Raw genomic sequence first — 26204 nt, forward strand, 5'->3', positions numbered from 1 at the left:
GGGTCAGTCTCAAATGGATTCAGGGTACATATTTCTGCAATGGCTAATTCTTTCTTTCTTTTTTCTTTGGCTTGACCTTTGATATAAAGTAGGACATGCAGATAGAATTGTATTCAAGTGTTCCCCATGTCTTGAAAAGGTAAGAGAGATTGATATATAGTATGTATTCACATGTGCTGATATTGATAGAGAGATGGTGATTGAAGTCTGCTGTCCTTTCGAGTTGATAGGGGATCTGAGACGGGAAGCAGAGCAGAACGGAAGCCATCTGGCCTTATAAATCATCCCAAATATTCCACCCACAGCAGCGATGCCTGTCTATGTTAACTGTCCCTCCGCCTTTTTTTCATATCTGGCCCTGAAGATTGCGAGTTTTCTGTCTGTCTGTCCTGCATGTCCAAGTGTCTGTGTCTCGTATGGCAGCTGACATAGGGGACCTCTCTTTGCGCTGACAAATGACTCTGACTTCAGACGGCATTTTTAAGGCCATTTGGGATGGCGGGCTGACCTAACCAGGACTGTCTTTGTGCTTCAGTGGAGCGTGAAGGCTTGTTGTGTACGGCAGCATCTATCTGTGCCTGTTAACAGCATCCTCGTCCTTTCTGTTTTAAACTGATAAGTGACTTCCTCGCCCGCGTGAAGCCAATATACAAGCATCATATTCAGCCCAGGCCTTAACTTAAACTGAACAAGGCAGCCCGACGGGATTCATCATTTAGCAATGACAGTCAGCTACTCCAAGTGTGTGTGTGTGTGTGTGTGTGTCTGTGTGTGTCTGTGTGTGTGTGTGTGTGTGTGTGTGTGTGTGTGTGTGTGTGTGTGTGCGTGCGTGCGTGCGTGTGTGTGTGTCCAGTGTGTGTACGCACACCAAGATTCTAGGATCTTTGGATCATATCTGTCTAGTTCATTTCATCAAAAGCCAATTTTGGAAAAGAATTGGATGTCTGCGAATATTTGCCAATAGCAGCTGTCATGGTTGTAACAGGAACCGTGAGTGTGTGTGTGTGTGTGTGTGTGTGTGTGTGTGTGTGTGTGTGTGTTTTTTGTGTTGTAAAATATTTCCCAAAACTGAGTTTGATTAGTGACTTACAGTAAAAACGGAGGAAGAGGAGTGTCAAAGGAGGCAAAGAATAAGATACGAGATGGAGAGAGGGAAAGGAATGGACCAAAAGATGAAGACAACCCAAACAAGGTTAAGTAGCCATGCAGTGAGGTCGTCATGCTGAATCCCTGAACGGGTTAAGGAAACCCTCACTTCTGTTACCGATATCTTTCGAGCTGCCGTTGGGCAAAACCACAGCTGCTGAGGTGCAGATAATAATGCTGAAGGACATTTACTAGGCTAAATCCAATTTAGCTCAGGACAACATGAAAATAATTTCAAGTATAAATAGATTGCCCTTAGGCACATATGCCTTAGGTTGTCAGCCCATAAAGGTAGTCCCTCAAAGCCTCTCCTACAGTGTGTTACTGAAATATCTGCAAGAAGCATTCAAGCATCCATGACCCCCTGAGGAGGAAGTGTAAAAACTTTAGCAATAGCCTACCAATAATCTTCAACCATCACCATCATCCGGTCAAAATCTTTCCAGCACTTTGGTTTGCTATCATGCCAAACCAAAATGGTGAACACAGTAAACATCATGCCTGCTGTTCATCAACATGTTAGCATTGTTCTTCTGCAAAAATGAGCATTTAGCTATAGGCACCACGTTGCCAAACTATCATCTCACAGAGGCACCAATGTGGCTTTAGATGACTCCTATTGTTTTTAAGAGCATAGGCAAGGCAAGTTGAAAGTATGAAATTGCAATACTAAGGTTAAATATTTGAAGAGAAGATCAGTTTTTAAAAGTACAATTTGGAGCACGGAAATTCAATATTTATTGTTTCTTTACGTCCTTATAGGGACTCTGGTGATAATCAGCTTGTTCACATTTTAACCCCATTTTCCTCTTCCCTCTCTATTTCTGGAACCATATACTCAGTAGCTTACAGTACAGTAGTTTAAAATATATATTTTTTTTTAATTTGATTTGTTTTAGCAGATGTTGACGGTTGTATAGAAGCACATTATTATCTCTCCTTTCATAATTCCCACTGAACTCGTGCTCCCACATCAGCAAAAAGAAGCATCTGCCCTCTTCTCTTACTCCCTCTGAAGTTCATCTGCGTTTCAGAGTATAATAGTGGTGAAGGTAAATGTGAGCATGTGTTTGGGTGCGTGCATGCATGTGTGTGTGTGTGTGTGTGTGTGTGTTTGTGTGTGTGTGTGTGTGTGTGTATGTGTGTGTGTGTGTGTGTGTGTGTGTGTGTGTGTGTGTGTGTGTGTGTGTGTGTGTGTGTGTGTGTGTGTGTGTGTGTGTGTGTGTGTGTGTGTGTGTGTGTGTGTGAGTGTGTGTTTGTGGGTGGGTGGGTGTTTAACTGAGGGCAGACGATGGCTTTGAACACTCCCTACAATCAGCATACCTACTAATTAGTCATCCATACAAAACAAGGCAGAACAATACGTGGAGCAAGAGACTGGGCACAGTTTGGAACAACAGCAGTAATTACCTCCAAGCTGACACACAGTGAAGGCCTTCTGTGGAGGCAGTAGATTGCAGCAAAGCTTTAATCAGAAGGGAAAGTGTGGAGGTAATAATGGGAACATTGTTTTGGATTGTGGCTGCATCTCCCGTGGCTACCTCTGCTAATCTGCTGGCAGCGAGGTGGTTCGGGCTGTCATAGGCAGGGGGGACTGCATGTCTGCATGTCTGCATGTGTGTGTGTGCTTTATGCTGTTTGTCTTGACATTCATCTGGGAGTGTGAGAGTGTCAGTCCAGTAGGAGTGGGGTGTGAGTGCGTGTTATTAAATCTCCCTTTCTTCAGTCTCTATACCTGCATCCCTCTGTCACTGCAGACATATCCTTTTCCTCTTTACATGTCTTTATATTGGAAAGTCTGACAAAAACCAAAGAGAAACAGGATAGATATTTAGCAGCGAAGGTCATGAGCTGAATATACTGTAAATCAAAAGCACCGCTACAAAATAACAGTTGTTTCTCCATACTCAATTTCGCCTCTCTTATTAGACCTCGACCAATATTGGGGTTTCGAATCCAACGTGATTTTGATGGATAGATCTTGACCAATACTTTTCTGACAGAACACATAATATTGACGAGGAAACCTAAAAATAAATTACATTTACAGTATTTCACACTAAATCGTTTTGCGTTAACACCACTTTCTATCAGGCTGGAAGAGTTGCATTTGAATCATGTCTTTTCGAGATAACTTTGCAACTCATGTCAAATAGTAGCTACTAGCTACATTATACAGGAAACAAAATGACATTGTCTATTTACATGAAGAGGAAATGTTGAATTAAGCTACGTGGAAAAGGCAAAAGTATTGATACTAAACGTATCAGTGAAATGTGCACTGACAACACATTTAATTGATTTTCCACCAATGTATCAGATCCTGCCATGCATGCATCATCTGCTTGTTGTGATTACGGCATTATTAAAGCTTTTCTAGTATAGCTAATTTATATTGAAGATGAATGTAGTGCTTAGTTCACTCCTAAAAAAAATGGCCTCTGAGGATAACCTAGCCAGCAATTACATTTGCGTCCACACCATAATTAGAAAACTATTTAAAATGCAAACTTGAATTCCGGGGGGACGGGTTTGTATCTTATACCAGACAGTAATAAGGAGTTGGTCAGGGTGGATGGTGTCTGTACAAAGCACAGGATTCACACTAAATAAACACATTAAATTAGGTAGTGTGTGGTGCGGGCAAGCTTGAAATAGAAAGTCTGTCAAAAATGGCTAATTCATCTGTGCGTGCTAACTTACGTATTGATTTGTCTTACCATGATTATTTTTTCACTCTATGTGATGCAAACTACATGAGGGGTCTCTCCCTCACTGAGACCAGTTTGCAGTGAAAGCAGGAGGGACTTGCACTCTGGCTTTATTTTATCTATTTAATGAGGGCAGAAAACTCAACCTACTCGTTCATGGAACAAAACAACTGCAGGGAGGGAGTACACTGTATCTCATGTCTGCAGGGAGTAATCAGAAAGACCGAGAAGAGAATGAGAGAGAATGAGAGAGGAGGAGAGAGGAAGGAGGGAGAGAGGAAGGGAGGGAGGGGACTTGCACACAGGAAGCAGTGACACATGAACCTGGTCTGAAGGAAGAAGTCTTAATGACATAGAGGGGTGTATGAGAGAAGCAAGGAGAGGCAGCAAAAGGATGGTGCTTTTTTAAGAAACCATCATCGTATATCAGCTCCTATAGGCTATTCCCACCAAATTAAAGCTGTAACTTCTGTTATCGATGCTTTATCTGGTAGGTAATAATGCATTGTGGGTATTAAAATGTCTAAACAAAAATTAATTTTCCTCAGTTTCTCCTACTTCGGTCTACCTCCCTCTGATATGGATCATTCTGATGTGTTCACAGCCACACTGTCACTGTGGTGTGAAGGGTTGCAACTCACCGTAACACTAGTCCTTTATGAAAAACAAGCTGTGCTGCATTTTGAAAATAAATAATTAAATGAGGCAGCTTAAATCAAAAAAAGGATAAAGCAACGCAGTAAGCAAAAACATGCAAAGAGAAGGGAAGAAAGCAAGCGGGGAGAAGAGGATGGAGAGAGGGTAGGCAGCAGCAGCAGCGCGGCGGTGGTGAGGGTGGGCAGATTAGTGAGCATTTTACACTCTGAGCTCTTCATCCATCAACACAATCTGCAAAGCTTTGAAGAGGGAAGAGATGTGCAAGCTTTTCATCCAGCGTGTGTGTGTGTGTGTGTGTGTGTGTGTGTGTGTGTGTGTGTGTGTGTGTGTGTGTGTGTGTGTGTGTGTGTGTGTGTGTGTGTGTGTGTGTGTGTGTGTGTGTGTGTGTGTGTGTGTGTCAGTCAAGCAAAGAAAGAGGTTCAGTTGAGCACCCAAAACCAACTGACATTGCACAAAATCACACTGGCTGAAAAGCATTTCTGCCCAACAGAAGCTGACATGGTGTTGCAAGCCGGCGACGACAGTTAAGTCTGCAGAAACATTTCGGGCAACTCTGATCGGCAACAATCTCTTAAAAGTTGCCTCAGCAGACATATCAATGTGCCTTCATCTTTCTCCCCTGTCCTTTTACTAGTTGTTCTATGACGAAAATCGATGTTTAAAATAACTAGCCTACATTTAAAAGATTATTCATTAAACTGATCATTATACTGTATATCGGCCAATCGATATTGTGAATAAACAAGAAATATATAAATATTACTGTGGGAGATTTTATCCATATCATCCTCACATTCCCTGCCTAACCTCTATGATGTAACATCACATGTAGCTCATAATAGGTTTGATAACTTCCTTATCTTTACATGGCCGTATTTGAAATCAATAAGGTCTTCATTTTATTTCCACATGGAAGATTTGTAACATGCTTTTCCACTGATGCATTTTCAAGACACTGGGCTCATCGCATCTCAGTGGATAGCTGTAAATGCCCCAGGGACTGCAGTTTTCTACTTAACCTTGTGGCGGGCTCTGACACGGCTTAGCAACGTGTGAATGTAGAGTGTGTGTGTGTGTGTGTATGTGTCTATGTTTATGTGTGCGCATGTGTGTACACACTGCCGCTTTCACAGCCTCTATCAGTGTCCGATGTTTAATTCTGTTCTCTTCTGGTGTGAAGGACCTTTCAGACAACAGTAACAACTCTCATTTACACCCACACCTTCACTTCGAAATTTGAACACCTCTGCTTCCTCACTCTCTCTCTCTTTCTCTCTCTCTCTCTCTCTCTCTCTCTCTCCATCTCTCGCTCTCTGTCAGGGTTGCCATGGAGGGAGGTTATCTTTGCTGCCATGACAACGTGCATTCTCTTTGGTCTCCCCTGACGACAGAAAACTGGAGCAGACAGAGCCCGGGCGATGGAGATGTTTTTGGAAATGTAACTCACACAGCTGAAGTCATCTGCACTACTCCTTGTCAGGGATGACTAGTGATGAAAGAGGTACCGACTAAAAAGTAGCAATTCTACAAGGTCATAAATGTCAGATGGATAAATATCCTGCTTCTACTTTGACTCATGATGACAAATATTACCTCAACCCACACATAGAAAAACAACAAGGAATCAAGAACTGTGTGTTTTCGTTAGGAGCTAAATAATCCAATCCATTTCCCTCTCGATACCGAAGTAAGGGTATATTAGCCAATATCGCGCAACGGTTCGATAACCAAGTGCTTAATGATTGCAAGTGACAGTACTTATGTCATGGCTAATCCCCCATCAGCTTAATAAGGGCAGGATCAGTGGAGATATACAGAGACAGAGTATCCAATCAGAAGGTCTATACATGCCTAGTTTTCATACATCCCAAGTTGACAAATGCTTACCTTAAGTCTCTCAGACACACCGTCAGTAAAGCTGATGGTGAACTCCTCCACCTTGGGCACCTTCAGCCTCTTCTTTTCTGTCTGGTACTCTGTGCGAGTTTTCACCACCACCTGGGGGGAAAGAGAAACCGTTAGAGCCCTTTACACACTCAGCGACGCTCAAGGCAGTTAAGGGTGGATGGATGGTGTTGTAAAAAGGAATTGTAAAGCCACATCCTAAAAAAGGAAAAAAATCACCACCAAGTTCTTAACACACTTCACATTAACATACAAGAAGGAAGTAGAAAGCTATAAAGTTTCATAATGAATCAATGTACTTATTTCTACCAGTTGACTTATGAATGACTGAGGCATTATCTTGGACATACTGACTTATTCAGTGTATTTGTTTGTACAGTTATATTATCTACAGATATTTCAATTTGGACCTAAAATGTGTGCACTGCTTCCATTTTAAGAACGTGAATAATACACATCGCCGTAGGGTTACAAAAGAATAGATATCTCCGGAAGCAGATGAAGAGGCCAGACATATTTCCACAGTGTGTGTTCTAATAAAGCAGAAATGATATAACAAAAGTCATTTTAAAGGTTGAGATGTGTTTACCGCTCAATACCCAACAGTGTGAGCGAGGGACAGATGTGTAGGTTGCTATAGATACTGGATGTAGAGAAAAAAAAGAATACACAGGTAACACATATCATAGCACGATGATGCCAGTATACTGTACAGTGCAGTGTATTGTATCAGCAGTGAATCCTTGGACTCCTCCATCCTTGAAGACCTTAATTCTTCACCGGTGGGAATATGAAGGTGTATTGAACTCTGAGATCCTATGTAGTATAAATGTGCAAAAAATTTTGAAATCGGTTCATCCTAGCCTAAGAAAAGGCAGAAAAAGTGTTTTATGGTCTCACTGTCTAGCCCTACATTTTACTAGTGTGACATCACACTAGTAAACATTTAGGGTTATGATTAACAGGACAGCTGGGCCAAGGGAAGAATGAGGAAAGACTGAGGGAAGAAAAACCTCATTCATTATATTATAATAGCGATTTAAAAATGATAGAACGCCCGTTCCGTATGGGTGAAGTATTCCTTTAAGGCAAGTTCAGTCATGTTTTTATAATTTTAGAAACATTTCAAATATAAGATCTATTTAAATTTTAGAGATGCAGGGACAGTTATTCATGCATTTATTTATACACGTCCTGATTATGTAATAGCCTTTTTTCGGAGAGCCTACCCTGATTTTATCATCTTTTACCATTTGGGTTTATAGTTATTTTATTATTCTATATTTTATGTTTTTATGTTTTCTTCTATTATTTCTGTGTAGTTGAATTGACTGTAATTGTATTCCTGTGAAGCACGTTGTACTTTGTTTGATAAGCGCTATATAAATAAAGATAATTATTATTAAGGCGAAACACTGCAGGCGAATAAGGAACACAAATTTAACTTACACAGTAGATATCATCACGCAACTTTGCCACTTGGTGATATAAGATAAGATTGGGATCATGGCCGTTAAAGATGTTTGTATAAGAGAAAGCTACAGACGCAAACAGACACGGTTTAGTGAAATTAATTTCGGTGCCAGCCTTCTGTTCTTCTGAGCTCTACTGTACGTTGGTTGATAAGGCGCAGTGCCCAGAATCCAAGACCCCAAGATCTCTCATCAGAAGGGAAAACACTGTGCTTTGTGCCGGCAGCTATAGTTAGAAAAAAAAATAAGAAAAAAAAGCCAGGCCCGGCCCTGCCATCTCTGCCCTAGCACTCAGTCTAACAGTCCTCATGCAGGCAGGTTTAGAGGGCTGAGGAGGACACAGGGGGAAAACAGACACAGTGAACTCTCCTTGCACTCTTTGATACGTTTCCTCTTCAACTCTCAGTTGGGTTGTGGAAGAAGCTAGTTGAAAGACGTTGAATGGGGGAGGTGGATGGAATTTTTCAGTTCGTTTAGCCACTACAGCTCAGGTTCCCTTGAGCAAGGCATCAACCTCCCTTTCCTCCTAATAGAGTTGCTTAACAAAAACGTGACTTTTTCATCAAATACATGAACGCTAAATGTGTTTGTGTACACAGTGACAAAGCCTTCCAGCAGCAGCAGGAATCATGTCTCCCGTCACGGGGTTGTTCCTTTCTTGTGCGTGTGGGTTATAATTTGCCTTCGTTTTTTCTTTCTCTGCCACTACCTTGATCAGCACAATTATCTCAAGACCCAGGTTTTCGTGAATTCTGCTTTACTTCTGTTGCAGTCCAAAGCATCAAGCAAAGGCTAAATGCATGCTCAACATATGTTTAAAGAGATTTCCAGAAAAAATAACTCCTCATTCTGATCACATGTATGCATTGTCTACAAACACACTCTGCGTAATAATAATGATACTAATAATAGGTCTGTTCAGCACATCACAGTCATGAACTTCAGCTATGCACAGCACAAGTATTCCCTGACAGAATAAATACATTCAATGATTTCCAAATGTATAATATCTACTATTAACTATCTGTGTTATCCTCACAACAATTGCCAAAATCCACAATCCTAATCTTAAACCTTTAGTAACTTGTCCTCTCAGCTATAGCATCATCTGCTCTTGTGCGGCATTGACTTAATTGAGCATAATAATTGCTTTTACCAAGTTTCACTACCTTGCTATACACTTACTAAAAAAAGAAAGGGTCCCCACGGTGTTGTGCGTTCATTGTATATTAATGTGCAGCAGCAGAGCACTGGGGGCAACATACAGAGGGAAGGTATACAAATGACAAGGCAGAGAAGGCGCTGGACGCAGAGAAAAGAGTGAACAATGTCGCGGTGTCCTTGTGGCTAATTGCGCTGCTGCTTCTGAGCCGCTCTCCGTCACTTTGAGACAAAGCCAGAAACTGCTGTGCACACAAACCGCTATCTGAATAACAACGCTGTCAGTTGGCTCTAGAAAAGCTCTTATCTAAAGAGTTGAAGGCCGCAGTAGGTGTGTTTGAACACAGCGGAATTGATTGGACCCCTGAGGCTCCGGAGCCTCTTGGCGTACACACAGTGCAGCTGCACCAGACGTCAGGCCTGTCATAGCCCTAAACTAATCGTCTCAATTTTTGCCTCAACTTTCTCATTCTCTGACTCATTTCACAATATCATGCTCAGGGGCCTCTGCTTTTCAAACGAAGCTGCGCTCCTTTATGTTGCTTCATTACTCTCTCTCCCCCTAGCCCTCCCACACCTCCCTCTCCTTTATTTCATACCAACTTATGAAGTGGCTATCAATCAACGTCCCTTCATTAACACAGCTCTTAAGCTATCAGCGGCGGCTCATAGGAATCTATTGAAGAAAGTGCCAACTTCAATGATTAGAAAGCTACCAATGCTCACTGGGAAACCATTAATATATGAACAATTCAATCTATAATAATAATATAAATGAGGCAGCATGAACACGTCTTGCCAGGAAGAATGAAAACATAATTTCAATTTGCCTACTAAGTTATTCCACAGAGGTAGCACCTGGTTTTCTGATTTGTGATTTCTTTTGAGAATACATTTATGTGTATTAAAGTGGTCATGTGTAATTTATTCTTGAGCTACAACGGCAGCATTGGTATGGCAGCGATGGCAATGTCGGGCATTTGGATTGTTGGCCTTGAAGGCCCCTTTCGTCTACTTACTTTAAGTAGCATATTGTAAATATGAAACCGGTTATACCATGATTACTTTCATAAGTAATGTGGCGAAGTGGATAGGGTGGTGGACCCACAACTATAGGGTTGGTGGTTCGATCTACAGTCTCCGCCACATGTCCAAGTGTCCCTGAGCAAGACACTGAACCCTAAAATGTCTCCTGATAGTTAGCCATCACCCTGCGTGGTAGCTGCTGCTATCGATGTATGAATGTGTTCTCCAGTTGTAAGTCACTTTGGATAAAAGCGTGTGCTAAATGACATGTAATGTAATAATAAAACATACGTGGTGTCAACATGATTTACCCAAACTTCAGTTTCTGTGCTGAAAACCAATGGGTAGGTTTGACTTTCCATTTCAACTTTTATTAATTTTTATTTTTATTTGGTTTTCTTTAACACAGGGAAATGGCTCATGGCTGTGGACTGGTTTTAATTTATAACTCATCTCTTGACCTTTTAGTATGGAAATAGGACTGATAGGGACTTCAGCACCAGTATTGGGGAAGGTAAATGATTCCAGCGCAGCCTCCGACGCAAATTCCTGTGAGAATCTGTGTACAGACATTCAATATTAGTCATGTTTATTTAATGCAAACGTCTTGAGGCTCTGTGACCTTTTCATACAGTATCTCCATGACTGACACAGAGTCACTATTTGAATGAACTCCGGTCACACAACCTGAAGTCAACAGTACTTTTATAGGGGGCATTTTTACATTTGAGTCAATACACAAGAGTTTGAGTGACACAAGTAGAATAACAGAAAATAGAGGGGTTTTAGCTCGTCAAACTCTGCCAGCTGCTCTAAATTTCTGTCTCTCCAACGTTCCGTCTTCAAGTATTATTTTTTTTTTAGGTTTGATATTGTCTGTGGATAACCTGTCAAAGCTTTCACTCTACCACAGTATGTTATTCTATAGACCTGTTATCACTATGATTGCCATTTAATTTTTTCTCCCCAAAGACTGAGCTGCGAGAGAGAAGGCCTTAAGTGGAATTTCTGAGTGGAGTGCAGCTGCAGTCATTTTTCGGCATATTTGATTTCTAGCCTTTCCTTGTGAATAAAATGGTGAATGAAATACACATGAGAAGCAGGCAGCTCTATTTGTTCAACACCAGTTTTAACACAATGATACAAATCAGAGGGGATCAATGTTTAATCAACTCTCCTGTTAGTGTTCGTGTATTCAGTTGATTTAAATTTTGACACCACCGCAGACACAAAACACAAATGAGAAGTGATCATCACATAACATATGCGCCATTTGGAAAATCTGAATTCTGTTGTAACACGGGTCTAGTTTAGAAAGAATAGGTTTTACAAAGACATCGTATTCACAAAGTATTGGAAAGTAAAATGATGTGTGTTGATCATTAACTTCATAGCTTTTTTTTAAACCTTAAAAAGAAAGTATTGTTCCGACTGCTTGGCAGGAGCAGTAACAATTTGACAACCTTTGTAATTTTATTTTGGCAACTCTGTAGCAAACAGCTGCCTAGTTACACATCCATCTGTTAAAGACCAATACTTGTTTGAAGTCTTGTTTTTTTCTGCCACCTGGCTTAAGTCTAATATTCACAATATCCCTTTTAGCTCTGTTTGTGGTCTCGACAAACTCAAAATAAGAAGAAATATCTGTCTCTTTAGCTGCTAAACGTTTTACTATTTTCACCAGCAATTGCTAATTGTGTCTGTCTGCCATGTGGTGATGAACAGTTAGGATAAAGTTGCATTTAAGAGTGTTTTTGCAAAATAAGCAGCTTGCTGCTGACTGAAAAAAAGCTCAAAGTTAAACTCTAAAATGCTCAGTAGAGGTGAGAGGAAGTGTAGAGTGCGGTGATACCTCTCTGTGGGTTTGTCACAATGACTATCCCTTCAGAAAAATAAAGTGATTCGATCCCTTGCTTGTACAAAAGTATTGATTTTAGCAGCTTAAAAAATAAAAGCTTTTACACCACTGGACTGGAAATAAGGCATAAATCACAGACTTCAGTCATGAAAGCAACAGTGGGACTCCCTGAGAGAGCACTGCTGGCTTTCTATTCATCCAGGTAAGTAGATATTTGCATTCCCCTGGCATCCGACGCGTAAATCGATCGCTATATCTACGCAGCTAGAATAAAAAGCAGCAGGACCCAAGACTAAAAACCGCTGGTACAACCAACAGGCAGCACTGCAGTACAGTTGGATTTAACATACACAGTGGCTGAGGTTGGCTGTTAAAAATGCTTGAAATCAATAATATGACTATTGAAGGTACAAGATGCAGGCACGATTTTAATCACTCTTAATACAAAATATGTTAATATTTCCCTTGTTGCAGATATTTCATATTAAGGAAGGCAAAATTATTTATTTTTCAACGTTTCTGCAAGGGGTTGGCCCTATTTAGCTGAAAACTAATTTCCATACATGGGTTTACAGCACCGTTATTAAGTTGACTGACTTTTGAAAAGTAACATCGCTTATTGAAAGTTGCATATGCTTCAATTGTCATATCATTTGTCAAATTGAATTTGGATGGTGGTTCATCTGGTTAAGGGGCCTCACATCTCCAACAACACATAAGAAAGCATCGATCTCTTACTGATTTAAAATGCTGACTGGGGATTCCTGCTCCCACAAATTCCTCTCTAATTTAGGAGACCAAAAAGCTATTCCAAAAGAGGAGAGAAACCAAGAAAAGGATGACGATGTATAATGTGTAAATGTCGGACACAAAAAGAGAATGCTTTTAGGTTTGTCACAGCCTTTGAAGCAGGTCTTTGTATCTGAGCTTTGTTCTCAGATTAATGACACGTCTGTCTTTCTCTGTAAGTCAAAGTACCTTTGACGTTGTCCCTTTACCCTCCTCTGATTGTTGTTGTTACTTGTTTTTGCTTTTTTCAAATGACCTACCAGCAATCCAATCAAAATATAGGTGACCCAGCGGCGGCTGTGATGCATCTCTGCCCAGATGGAATCAAATCTAATACCTCTCTAATACCTCAGCCTCTGTAGGCTGTGTGTGTGTGTGTGTGTGTGTGTGTGTGTGTGTGTGTGTGTGCGTGCGTGCGTGCGTGCGTGCGTGCGTGCGTGCGTGCGTGCGTGCGTGCGTGCGTCTGTACAAGGATGTACTTTGTTGTGACTGCACACCGCGCCTGAAAATATCCTTGGCCAACCCTGTAGCCGGAGAGTTCACACAGTCACTATGACAGGATCAGGGTGAAAACAGCTGGGGTCGTTTTTGTAGAACTGCTCACAACTGCGCTGCTTAACTGGGGTACAAGCCAGGTCACATCACATGACCCGATAAAACCTGGCTTTGGCTTCAAAGGACGGAGAAAAAAAAGGGTTCACAGATCACATTCTGAATGGCAGATATAAGCTGATTAGGATAAAGTATTAGGTAGGGCGTGTGGCAAAAACAACAACCTTAAATTCAGCGAGATTATAGAGTTTGTAATCACAGACAAATTATTGGTGTTACCCGTTTTGAGATGTAAGGGTAGAAATCGAGACAAATACTATTTTTCAGCTAATGTGGATATGTAACATAAGAACATGTAAAAAAAATAAAAATAATAACATGTGTTAATACGTGTGAAAGGGGTGAGCTCGTATGACTGTCACCCTAATCTGCAGTTCCCTTCAGTTTTGCCGCAAATCTCCGTTCATTGTTAGGCTGTTGAATGCAAAACAATACTATTCATGAAGTGGAGCATAGGGAAAGGACAACATAACATTTTAGCGCAAATCGCATGTACACACACACAAACAACATATTGATCACAGTGAATTTCCATTATAAGACTAATCATGAATAGTGAATACTTTCAAATGAGGAACTTGAAAAAGTAAGTCTCGTAGTCACACATAAATGCCAAATTTTTTGTGTTTCAGTGTCAATATTTGTCTATGTTGCTATTGTAAAAAGCAAACTCAAAATAATATTATAATTGTGATTCTAAAAATTTCAATTTTAAGAATACCTTATTATAGAATGTTTGTAATTGTATTTATGTAATGGGTTGTGTCAAGAAAATAAAAGTGTCAAATATCAATATCAGTCAAATCTTAAATAATCATGTATTTGGTGGAGTCCGAGAAAGCCGACAAAAAAATGAGTTCTTGCAGATTTAACTCTTACTGGTTTAAGGTTTATGACTAAAACGCAGGAATACAAAGGAAAACTGAAAACCGGCATCAGATGGACAACAACATACTGCCACATGGCACTTTAAAAAGAGAGCAGAGTTTGATCATGCACTAGGGGATAAAGTACAGTGGGTAGAATTCCCATTAAAAGAACTGTGATAGCCATCATCAGCAGCTCGCTCTGACGTCTCATTACAGAATTCATTATTAGTTCTCGTGGCCTCTGTCGCGTTCATGCTTCACTTGCCAGGAAGACAAATGCTCACACTTACAGCTCCAGACACATTCAAAGATTTAGCAGCAAATTGACCTTTAAAACTCCCACACTGTCCCATGTAAAAACAAATGGATTCATTATGCATTTGCATAATGATCTATAATAAAATAAATACCCTTTCGCTTAACGCCTGTAAGTATGGTCAACTTAAACTGGCTTATGCAGTGGCTGAACTAACAGTTTTCTCAGTCCTGTGAGCGCGTGAGCAGCCTACAAAATCTGCATCAGTACTGTATCTAAAAGCAGCAATGTGTGCCCCTGTGTCTCCCGAGGCATGTGAAAATTCACTGACAACAAATCAACAATCCTTCTTCTCTGACCTCTTTCCCTTTTTAAATGTCAACAACAATAACCCTCTGCTATGGCGTAGGAGCTCAGACTCCACCCATGTTATTCTACCTGTTCAGGTTATCAAACCAACACACACTTGAGCAATCATGCAGTAATGCTTTGACTACAGTATGTACTGTATCTATGTCCTCCAGTCTAGTGGGTCTGACTTAATCAGTGTCAAATGACTGACAGGTCTATGCATTTCATGTTAGTTACAAACTGGTGGCTGACAGAACCAACTTGTCACTCATTCACACGCACGCACGTGCACGCACGCACGTGCACGCACGTGCACGCACACACACACAGACACACACACACCAATCACTCATTGGTTGCAGACTTTTTCTGCGCCTCCTTGTGCAGGACCAGTGATGTTTTCCAGAGAGTGCAGTTTTAGGTTTATATCAAAAGTCAATTCTCATTACTCTAATCTTGTCCCTACGCAGACAAGAAGGATATTCCATTGAAACCACAGATGATGCTGGCTGGTTACAAAGGTAGTAGCCTACAACGAAAGGCTGATTGCTGGAGATTCAGCATGTGGGTTGGAATTCCCAAAAGAAATCCATGTTGTTTAGCATTTATATGAAGTAGCTAATTAACTGTGTTCCCATTTAAAACGGGATTGATTTGCCCTATTAAGATTCCAGTCTGGGAATACTGGTTCAAATTATGTTGTGTGCCAGTATTATATCTGATATGGGATAAACTGGTGAAATTAATTTTATAAAACAGATGTTATGATAAAGATTTGATCAGTAGTTCAGAGTAGAAATATGGATTCATTCAGCTGCTAAATTGAATCATCTTTGCACACGAAACCATACTTTGAAACACTGCCAGGTAATGGGTGCATATTAAGATTCCATATGTCAATGAGCTTGCCTATAGTCTAATAACAATTATTTTCATAAGGTGCAATCAGCTCCGCTCACTGTCCCTACCCACTGGAAACACCAATCCGCTCTGCCACCATGGTAACTGGATTAACGAGTGGCGGGTGCAGTTACTATGGGATGTCGAGATGACAAATGACGGTCTGTCTGGCACCGAATCTGTCAACTAATCTCAGCAGAAAAACAAAGGACATGGCTGGGTGACAGCTGAGATGAATTAATGTGTGAATGAATCAAAAGGGTGTGTGTGTGTGTGTGTGTGTGTGTGTGTGTGTGTGTGTGTGTGTGTGTGTGTGTGTGTGTGTGTGTGTGTGTGTGTGTGTGTGTGTGTGTGTGTGTGTGTGTGTGTGCGTGTGTGTGCGTGCGTGTGTGTGCGTGTGCGTCTGTGTCTGTCTGTGTGTGCATGTGTATGTTATTCAGCATAAGAGGGGCTTGTGCACAACGGTAGTTTAAGGACGCTGAGTTAATAGAAACAGAAGGAAATTTAGAAAAACAGACTGATGCACAAACAAGCAGGGAAACTCTGTGTTTAACACACACACACATACACACACACAAACACATACACACACACAAACACATACACACACGATCAGACATGTGGTCCCTCACCTTGTCAGGTGCTTGGCTCTGGAGGCTGCCAACATCAAGTGGAGTGATGAGTGGCACATTCTGGAAGCCGTCCTCCACGCTCACAGGTTTGGCCCCTTTGTCTTGAAGATTACTCCCTAGTTTCACCATCTTTACCGCACTTGTATATTCCCTTATTTCCCTGAAGACTACTCCTGAAAGGACAGGGTGTTGGAAAACGGATATTATTATTATTGTTTTTTTCTTCTGTTACCTTACAGCCTTTCAGGTCAAACGTTGGCACAAGACACATTTGGCTATGTGATGGAAAAGATTCCAGTGGAACAGAAGATTAAAAAATACTGGTGAGTTTTTAACTTGATGACCGCAAAGTGATAGAGTAGCCCACGCAATCAATATGAATGAATAAAAGTCAAATGACTGTTCAGTCCATAAATCTCAGAGATGTATGATAGTTCATGATAAGAGGAACAAAACTATAAGGAAAACAAGGTAATTTTGTAATTGTATCTCGGACACCCCCACACAGAGAAAAAACAAACGTCTGCCAATAGCATCATGCCCATTCCACACCTTTCTCCATCACCCCAAAAAATAATGACCCTCTCCGCGAAAAAAGCAGTAAAAGCTGTTACTTACCGTTGATCGTCCTTGTCCGTCCGTCTTTGTGCTGCAGCAGTGTCTGTCTGTGTGTGTGAGTGTGTCTGTATCTGTTTAAGGACAGAGGCGGAGGAAAGAGCAGACTGAGAGCGGGTGAGGCTAGCTGGAGGCTGCGCTGCGGTGTGGCTGCTGCTGATGCTGCGGGAAAGCGACGCTGCACCGCCGGAGACAAAGTGGATGTCTGGCGGCAGGTTTCCGACCAGCAGGCAGCCCAACCCCCTAATCCAAAACAACCTCTTCCTCACCGCGCACCTACACCCAGCCGCTAGAGCTGCCACTAGGGGGATTTGTCTTCTCTCTCTCTCTCTCTCTCTCTCTCTCTCTCTCTCTCTCTCTCTCTCTCTCTCTCTCTCTCTCTCTCTCTCTCTCTCTCTCTCTCTCTCTTCTCTCTTCTCTCTTCTCTCTTTTATTCGCCCCTTAAGGGAGTCTCGTTTGTTTGGCCAAAGTGGAAGCCGAATTAATGTTTGCCTTTCAGGGCTCCACCTCAACACCTGCATCCGAGCTGGTAAGGTGGAAGAAGCACATCCATTGCATTTAAATGCCTGAATAATAGGCTCCTTAGCCTATGTATGTAGGCTACACAGGTGAGGTCATACTGTTACATTCATTTTATAAGTTGTAGGCTATTTATTTATTCTCATTCATAGGCTACTTCTATAGCCTATATTTAGCCTATACAATCATAGCCTACTCATACTAGCCTACATGTATAGCCTAGTTTATTTTCAATCCATAGGCTAATACATTTTGTTAGTTTTATTATTCCAAGTGTGTAGGAGAACAGAGTACAGTGCAACTGACGATGAATAGCCTATATGACGATATCTTGAATCTTGACTTAGGCCCATTGTTGAACAGAATATGCAACAACAACAACATAATCCGACTTGAAATCATTAATCAGTGATCATGTGAGTGAATCCTAAAGCATTATAAGTCTGTTTAACTTGATATTATATAAATGAATAACAGCAAGTTGATGTTGCGATCGAGTGACTTAATGTGTCTGTGTCCCAGCCTGAGACCACTCAAAGATAGGCTAACCATTCAAAAAATTGCCAATTTAAGAAGATTCAAATAATGTAATTCACAAACTATTAGTATAATGAGTTGATATGAAGAATGATTCGATATGATGTCATAAGATGTGCCAATTGTCTTGTGATAACTTGTTACGCATCTACCAATATTTCCCACAGTGCTAGAAAGCAGCATAAACCATGTGCAGTTCAAATCAGTCATTTTGGTCCTATGGCTCCATCTGGTGGTTTTAAAGAGTAACATGATAAGTTGTTTCTTAGAAGTAGTTATTTGGCAAATATGTCTGGTAATTAAACGGATCAGCCATGGAACTAAGTAAATGAGGCAAACATCAAAAAGACAAGTGCATTACATTTCAAGCAAAACTAACAAAAGTTCAAATGACTGATGAATTTAAATAAACAAATATTGCCCCTACAGACATGAAGCACACCCTTTGTTTAGTCTTTAGATCTCTTTTAATCATATGTTCAACAGGGACACAGTCAAACTTTTTTTTTTAAGATATTTTTTGGCTTTTTTTTTTTATGCTTTATTGATAGTGTAGAGACAGAGTTGAAATGGGGCAGAGAGGGGAGTGACATGCAGAGAACGACCGCGGGCTGGAATCGAACCCGGGTCCGTTGCTGGGGGGACGCCCTACCAACTGACCTAAGGGCGCCCCAAAAAACCTTTATTGTTGACTGTCTTCTTTATCCTCTCTCTTGGCTATCAGTTGTCCTATAACCAAGAGTATTCCAGCATCCATACGTCCCTGATAATTAACCATTCATTCTTGTCTTTCTTTTTAAATGAACCACTTTCATCTCACCTAAAAAGGTGTATATAGTATTCTACTTCCTTTTTGGTCTTTTTTAAATGTGGGTCATTATATAACCTGCACATTATGCCTGTAGCAACATGTTACTTCAACAAATTATCTTCAGTTCTGACTTAAAGTGGTACTTTATACATGAAGACCTCTGCTGCCTATGTAATGGAATAAACCCTTGCCAGCAAACTGACTGACATTTCAGAGAGTAAGGATCACACTATTTTGAGGGCTTACTTTACAGTGCATGATGCCGCCAGCTGGTGGTGTCACTAAGCCCTCAGCAAGTTCATGCAGTGTAGTGTTTCATGGACTGGATCCAGAAAGTAAATGATGTGTGTGAATGTGTCATTTGGAACATGAGCCATTTACTGTTGAGCGTTTATCATGAGTCCTTGTGTAGAACTTTTCTCCACAGGACAAGGAAGGAGGGGAGATGGTCAGTTCATACTTTACTCCAATCAGTGGGCCACACAATCCTTTCACACATAAATATGAACTAAAAAGGGGTAAGAGTTGAGAAAGATGTTGACATATTCGATCCAGATAAGTATTTATTTTTAAACTACACACATCTGAGGTGGATAAGCCATAAGCTCAGCCAAACACATTCTGCTGATGTGGGCTGAACACACTGGTATTTCACTAAAGCAGCTGATCATTCATTGACGTCAGTTTTTAATGAGGAACTTTGCCGGCAGAGAATGTTATTATTGCGGACCTTCAGAGGTTTAACTTCTCAAATTGCTGCAGTGATGTAAAAGTGTATAGAGGGTGTGGTGGCATCAATGCTGGGTGTGGTAGGAGAGGCACAAGGCAGTAAAACACCACCTTTCAGCCTGTTGCTAAGTTACTCTTTAATTAGTCACCAAACACCTGCAACAGAGGCAATTTTAAACAAACTGTTAGTGCCCATACACTAACCGGCTCCCCATTTGCTTTTTAAAATGCCAGAGAGCCCATAAAAGCTTTAAATGTCCAAGACTTCACATAAATAAGCACACCAAGCACATATATATTCATCACAGTTAAGATTTATTTCATTCAACATTTCACATTACAAATATTTAAAAATTATGCATACTGTTATAAATAGTTGGCTGCAAACAATTAAATAACATTAGATTTTTCTTTTTCGTTTCACTAGCACTTCTACAGACCAACTCCTAGAAATATGGACATATCCGTATTACATAACTTAATTAGAAAGGAAAATACAAAAATAGGAACTTATAAAGTGAAATGACAATAAAAATTAAGGTGATATCTTAAGTAAAAAATGCTATTAATAAATACAACAACCTTCCCATACACAGTTAAAAACTATTGAAATCTTGCCATTAAGTAACATCATTAACAGACAAATATTTAAATATTTATTTTCCTTCAGAAAATGTGAACCATATATTGTGGAGCACAATATAGCAATTAGTAAAAACTAGACACTTTAACATATTAAAAGCTTCACCTCAAAAATATAACAAAAATCTGATCAAAATTATAAAAATCAATTATACATTCCAATTAAAAATATACCAATAAACAGCTAGATACATTGTTGACCTAATAATTACAATGCAATCAATCACAGTAGCTTAAAATAAACAAAATAAGCAAATGAGCACAAAACCTTTAAATGTTTTAAAAATAACTTCAATTATTTATATTAGTACAAATAGTTTGATTTCTTTTCTTTTTTACAAACACCAGCATGAAAAGGATTACAATAAACAGTAGAAAATGACTGTGAAAAACATATTAACATCTTTAATTAAAATGTCTGCAATTAAAAATGGCATTAAAGAATTACATTGCAAAGAGTCTTTATCTGGAAAAAGGTTCAAAAGAAGTATTGCACATAACAACTTGAAGTTAACTTGCAACATTTACCACATTCAAGTCTTTAAGCTCCCCTTCCTCCAGATAGGTCAATATAAGATCACCTCGACAGACAGCGGGGATGATTTTCTCAAGTCTTTTTAAACAGTGTTCTATATAAAGGATGCTCAAAGTCACTGCACTGCCAAAAATCTGATTTTTAAAGTTAGTTTTCTGTCTTGTTTCTCGTCTTATCTCTGCAGAGGTCTGCGAATGGGGAAGCGAGGAGATCAACACGCAGGGGACGGGAGAGGGTGGTGGGGAGAGGCTGAAGTGGGGTGAGAGAGTGGGTTTGGGGTGTCCTTAACAACTTAATAGTTGAGAAACATTTGGTGCACACCACAACAATTAATTTTAATAGCTAATTCATGTACTTGTCATTTTCTCTTTTTTTGTCATGCATGCTAATGATTACAATAGGTGCTAGTTGGCAAGTTCAAGAATATATATATATATACTTTTTTTTTTTTCAAATATTAAAATATCTAAACACCAAACATCCATTCTTGTGATACGAGATTCAGCTGTAAGCGTGAACCAAATTTTGCATTCTCCTTATAATAAGTTATACTCCATCTATGGAGAGGAAACCAAGACAGAAGTTACCATTGTCCAACTAGTATAGCCATGTTTAGTGACATTAACATCAATTTCAAATGACAACTTGTATTTTTTTTTCTTTTTCTAATATATGTTCGCCATGCTGTTATTGACCAGATTGACTGGAAAATATCTAATGTAATAAAAACCTAAGACCAAGAGAGCGGTACACTTTGGTCTCTCCTTTGCAGATCTGAAGTCGCATCAACACAAGTGTGCACTTAGTTGTAAAGTTTCCTCAGCACTGAAATGTATAAAAAGCATAATTGAAAATAATATATATTGAAATCACTCAACTTTTTTTTTTTTTTTTAAATGAACATTTCCATATATGCAGACCTCTCAGTAACAAAAGTACAAAAGCTACCTTTCACAATGTGAAAAATTGAGGTATTGCAAAAAGGAGTTTCCCCATTTGTGAAAAATGTGCCTAAAATGACTGTTGGAAAAAGAAAAAATATTTAGAAAAGTAGTGCATAATAAATGTTTATATGTGCATGACAAAATAATTTAGCTAGAAAACACTGTACCAAAAATCAGCAGGCCATGTATAAAATAACTTTTTTTTTTTCATCTCATTTAACAGCAAATTTTTCACAAAGTGTTTTAACTTCTAAAATGCTCACCCACCACACCCACAAAACTAACGTCCAGGGTGCAAAACTGGTGCGACGACACCACGCAAATATGAGGATACATTTCTCACTAGTGTGTATTAATCAAGTGTGTACTAACTCCCTGACATAATTAAATGCTCGGCTAGTAGGTTACCGCCGACGTTAAACAAATGTGAGGATCTAGTTTTTATTTCGCTGTGTTAATGTGCGCTTTGTGTTACATTTACACGCAGACCTACTTGGAGATAGAAGAACTAGTGCCAACCAGCATGCACCTCCACTTTGAGCTATGGAGAGTGTGAGGTGTGTGTGTGTGTGTAAGTGTGTAAGTGTGTGTGTGTAAGTTTAAGTGTGTGTGTGTATGTGTGTGTGTGTGTGTGTGTGTGTGTGTGTGTGTGTGTCTGTCTGTCTGCAAGCCCTGTTGTCTTTCCACTGGTGTTCTAATGGGGTCTGACTGCACTGTCAAATATATAGATATATAAATATATTATGTTCAAGGCCAATCTTTGGTTTGCTGGGCTTGACAGTTAAGCAAAACTGGGTAGAAGTGACAGATTGTTTTTTAGAAAATATACAAGAAAAAAACGAAAATAAGAATAAAAAACGTCTAAAAAAAAACAAGAAATGAGCTACAGTATGACCCACTACTGCACAGTCATCTTTGGTTCCCAAAAGCCACTGGGTACAACCGACTGATCGAGTGCAAACTGCATTGTGGGTAACAAGTGTGTAGTAGTAGAGCACACTGCAGAGACTATCTTCATTTATGCTTCAAAAACAATGGATGCTGAGTTGGATAAGCTTCGCAGGAGAAAGGATAGAGGGGGTTCGCCGAGAGAGCAGATCCCTCCACGACTCAAATGTGTGCTGACGATTTCGGAAATCAGAAAAAAAAAATTGCTTCTTTCATTTAAACGTAGCTGACTCTTGGATGCAAAGTAGAACTTTGTTTTTCTTTTCTCATTTTCAAGACTTGGGAGAATTGCACAGATGTGTTTGAGAAAATATAAAGACCTAACAAACACAGGCATCGGTGGTAGCCCCGTCAAAAAACTGCAATAAAAACAGGCGGCCACTTGACCAGCCTTCTCTGGAGGAGTTACCTTTTAGCCTCAGTCCTGAAAGATCTGGATCCAAGCCCCCTCCCTGCCCCTCACCGTGTACATACACAGAAAGCAAGTTCTGATGCATGAATGAGGCCTTTACCCTCATGCTAGCAACTAGCTTAGCAGCAGAGGCCATGGTGGGCAGACATGAGGAGTGGGGGGAGCGGGCTGGACTTATCTCTGTAGCAGAAAGCCTTTTCTGTCTCTCCTCCCTACGCCATTACATTCCCCTAATACACTGCATACTGCACCATGCTCTGCTCTGTCCCTAGCACAACTCTGGGTGTGATTACAAAAATAAGGAGGCGATGAAGCAAGTGAGTACAAAACTGTGCCGGTTTTATCACTTCCCTTTGATTATAGTTCTAAAAAGGAAAGGAGAAACACCAGCAGGTTCTTGCTTTCTTTCTTTTTTTAACTGTATTCGGCACATTAGCAGCTGAGTTTTGAGGTATTAGTTTTTGCATGTCAAAATGGAGGATCAAAAACCCAAATATGTTTTTGCTAAAAATTTTGTCGTGAATTCAAGTAACATCAAAGCATTTGTGTGATCTGGGAAAAAATAAAGAGAGAAAGAGAGAGGGTTCAGACATTTTGATCTGGGAGGGAAAAGAATCCATTTCGTTATGCAGTGGGCCCTCTCTTAGTTAATTAAGATTCAGCTTTGGTTGACTACTAAGGGTCTCATGTACTGGATCTGCACTCTTTTAAAAATTGGAAATAAGTGCACTCTTCTTTAGCAACACCTTTTTTCAAATCACATTTGCTCTGGCGCCTCTTGCATCAAATAGAAAACATAAAACGCACCTCTCAGGAACAAAAAGGCCAATGGTGTTCTGTTTCAACAGCATTTGCTCTGGAGACTCAATACGAAATAAAAAAGCAACAGCTCTGCTACAAAACAAGTCAATCAAATGTCAAATAAAGTGTATTTGTTTTGGGGCCTCTTGTCTCAACACTAAAAAATCAAAAGACAATGTTTAGAAAAAATATGCCAATTAATAACTAGCAGAGTACCATATCACACCTCAAACTTTCATATATGTTATTTTTTTTTTTGAGAACTAATAAAAATATTTAAAAAAATCAAACGCATAAATAAAAAAATTATGTTACACATCTTTTGCCTGGCTGGACATATTTGGATATATAATTCCAGTATTTTTTCTTTTCTATCTTCAAAATATAGATATATATTAACTTAAAGAAAAAAAAAAAAAAAAAAAAAAGGTTCAGTGAAAATTAGAGCAAAAAGGAACCAGCAACAGAAAAGTGCATTTATTTGTATAATGATTTGCGACTCCTGCACTACCTGCCCTCCTTTCTCCCCTGTTGCCTTGCCCCCCTATCTCCGTTGGTCCGCTCAGTTCCAGCGGAAGGAGATGTGCCGGGGCCGGTCTCCTCCCTCCTTCACAAGGGGTTTGTGAAACTCGCGGCCGGCGCGTGAGTGGATGGCGGCCCAGCAGTACTCGCAGTAGTACTGCAGACAGGTGACATTAGCGCAGAAGAACGGTGCAAACTTGCCGCCGCAGCGAGTTCCCTGGCACTCATCGCACAGCTGGTCATCCAGCACGTATGGCTTCACTTCCACCTGAAATCACAGAAGTGATAATGAAAAAAATTGTCAAATGTCAAAACTCTTAACAATTTGTGTTTCCGTATGCTGCTGTTGCTTCATTTATCCCAAGTCTCTGCCATATGTTTATGGCAGAGATACAGAAATATACCAATGTTTCCCAAACATAGGCTCTACTTGGGTGGCCCAACCAGGTAGATTGAGATCCGGCCAGGTAGATCAATCCCGTATTCCATTATTTAATTATTTTTTTGTTAGTTGGCGTTTAAGTGCCTCATGCACCCAGTTTAAGTGTATAGTCGGGTTAAAGTAAAGACATTAACACCACCGCAGTGTTTGGCGGAGAAAGGATAGCTCATCATGATTAGTTCAATGTGTTCCTGTAAAATGAAGTGTTAGGCAGAATAAAAACAAAAAGGCTACAGCTGCTGCTGAATTAGTAAATAGAAGAAAAATAAATTAAAAAAAAACGACCAACGCAATTACACAAAGGTAATTCCGCGTAGCCTACTGGTGTATAATTTCAGGACGATTAGAAAAAGGTAAAAAAAAATGATACTCAACTAATTTGGCAATGGCTTGAATGTTACCAACATACATTTATATGAAAAGGCCACACACTATTTTGGAACAGGAAAGATCCATCACAGTGAGCTGTTTGATGAAGAATCCCATGTGACAGGCTCCAATAGTTGAAACTTGTGGATTTCAAACTCCCTTTCCAAACCATATACTTGCTTTGTATCCACTAATTAATGAAGGATTGTGCTTTTAGCAAGTGAATGTTACTAAGGCAATCAGTCAACAAAATGTGCACACCGGTTTTACAAATGAGCGTAGGCTAATATTATTCCAGCCTTTTATGTTATGATGATAACTCTTCCCTGGACATCTCTGTTGGACTTTTGCTGCTCTTTCTTGAGAGAAGCAGAACAGAAAGTGAGGTGTAGGGAGACAATTGAGGAAAGGAGGGGGCAGAGAGTGGGAAGGGAGTCGAAAAACACAGAGCTCTTCACTTTCCCACTCACCCGTTTATCGATTTCTCCATGCTGCAGCTGTACAAAGCGAGCACTGATAGCAGCAATGTAGCTCTGCTGATTAGAGAAGGCGACCCGCCCCGCTCCCTTGGGGTACTTCAGCTCGGGGTCTGTGTCAATGCCAGCGTAGCAAACACCGCCATACAGGCGGTCCATGATCATAGCCAGCTCAACTGCAATGTGGGGAGAGAGAGAAAAAAAAACACAAAACATAGAGAAAGTGTGACACACAGAAGCAAAATACATGAAACCAATAACATTCTAGCTAAATCTTCCCCAACCACACACGCGCGCAGACACACACACACACACAAAAATAAAAAAACTCATGCCACGTAGCAAATGAACACAAGCACACGTGTTGATGCGGGTTGCTAATATAAGAGAGTGAAGCCAGTAAGCAGGGATTCAAATTCAGCTGAGCTCGATGGGGAAAATATAAAAAAAGTTTCAGCTGCCAAATTGGCTGCAATAGATGTCTTTTTAACAGCATTGGGAGATACTGCAAATTTACAATGCAGCTTTGCTTGTTTAAACATTAAAAACAAAGTCAA

The 26204-nt window shown here is 40.1% G+C and overlaps 2 protein-coding genes across 2 annotated transcripts in view; both read right to left on the reverse strand.

The window, feature by feature from the left end:
• Window positions 1-16474, reverse strand: part of nsg2 (neuronal vesicle trafficking associated 2) — a gene marked incomplete at both ends in the record, with an annotated part of 32082 nt that extends 15608 nt beyond the window's left edge. Inside the window, 2 exons of the mRNA XM_080041525.1 lie at window positions 6402-6512; window positions 16346-16474. Of these exons, the coding sequence (XP_079897651.1) occupies window positions 6402-6512; window positions 16346-16474 (240 nt within the window). The remainder of the gene's footprint in view (window positions 1-6401; window positions 6513-16345) is intronic.
• A 3415-nt stretch (window positions 16475-19889) lies between these two features.
• cpeb4b (cytoplasmic polyadenylation element binding protein 4b) overlaps window positions 19890-26204 on the reverse strand; it is a 29531-nt gene continuing 23216 nt past the window's right edge. Inside the window, exons 9-10 of the mRNA XM_080040718.1 lie at window positions 25642-25823; window positions 19890-24628 (exon numbers count right to left, since the gene is read on the reverse strand). Coding sequence (XP_079896844.1) covers window positions 24401-24628; window positions 25642-25823 — 410 coding nt within the window. The 3' untranslated portion in view covers window positions 19890-24400. The remainder of the gene's footprint in view (window positions 24629-25641; window positions 25824-26204) is intronic.

This window comes from Ammodytes marinus (genome assembly GCF_949987685.1).
Source record: "Ammodytes marinus genome assembly, chromosome: 14".
Lineage (NCBI taxonomy): Eukaryota > Metazoa > Chordata > Actinopteri > Uranoscopiformes > Ammodytidae > Ammodytes > Ammodytes marinus.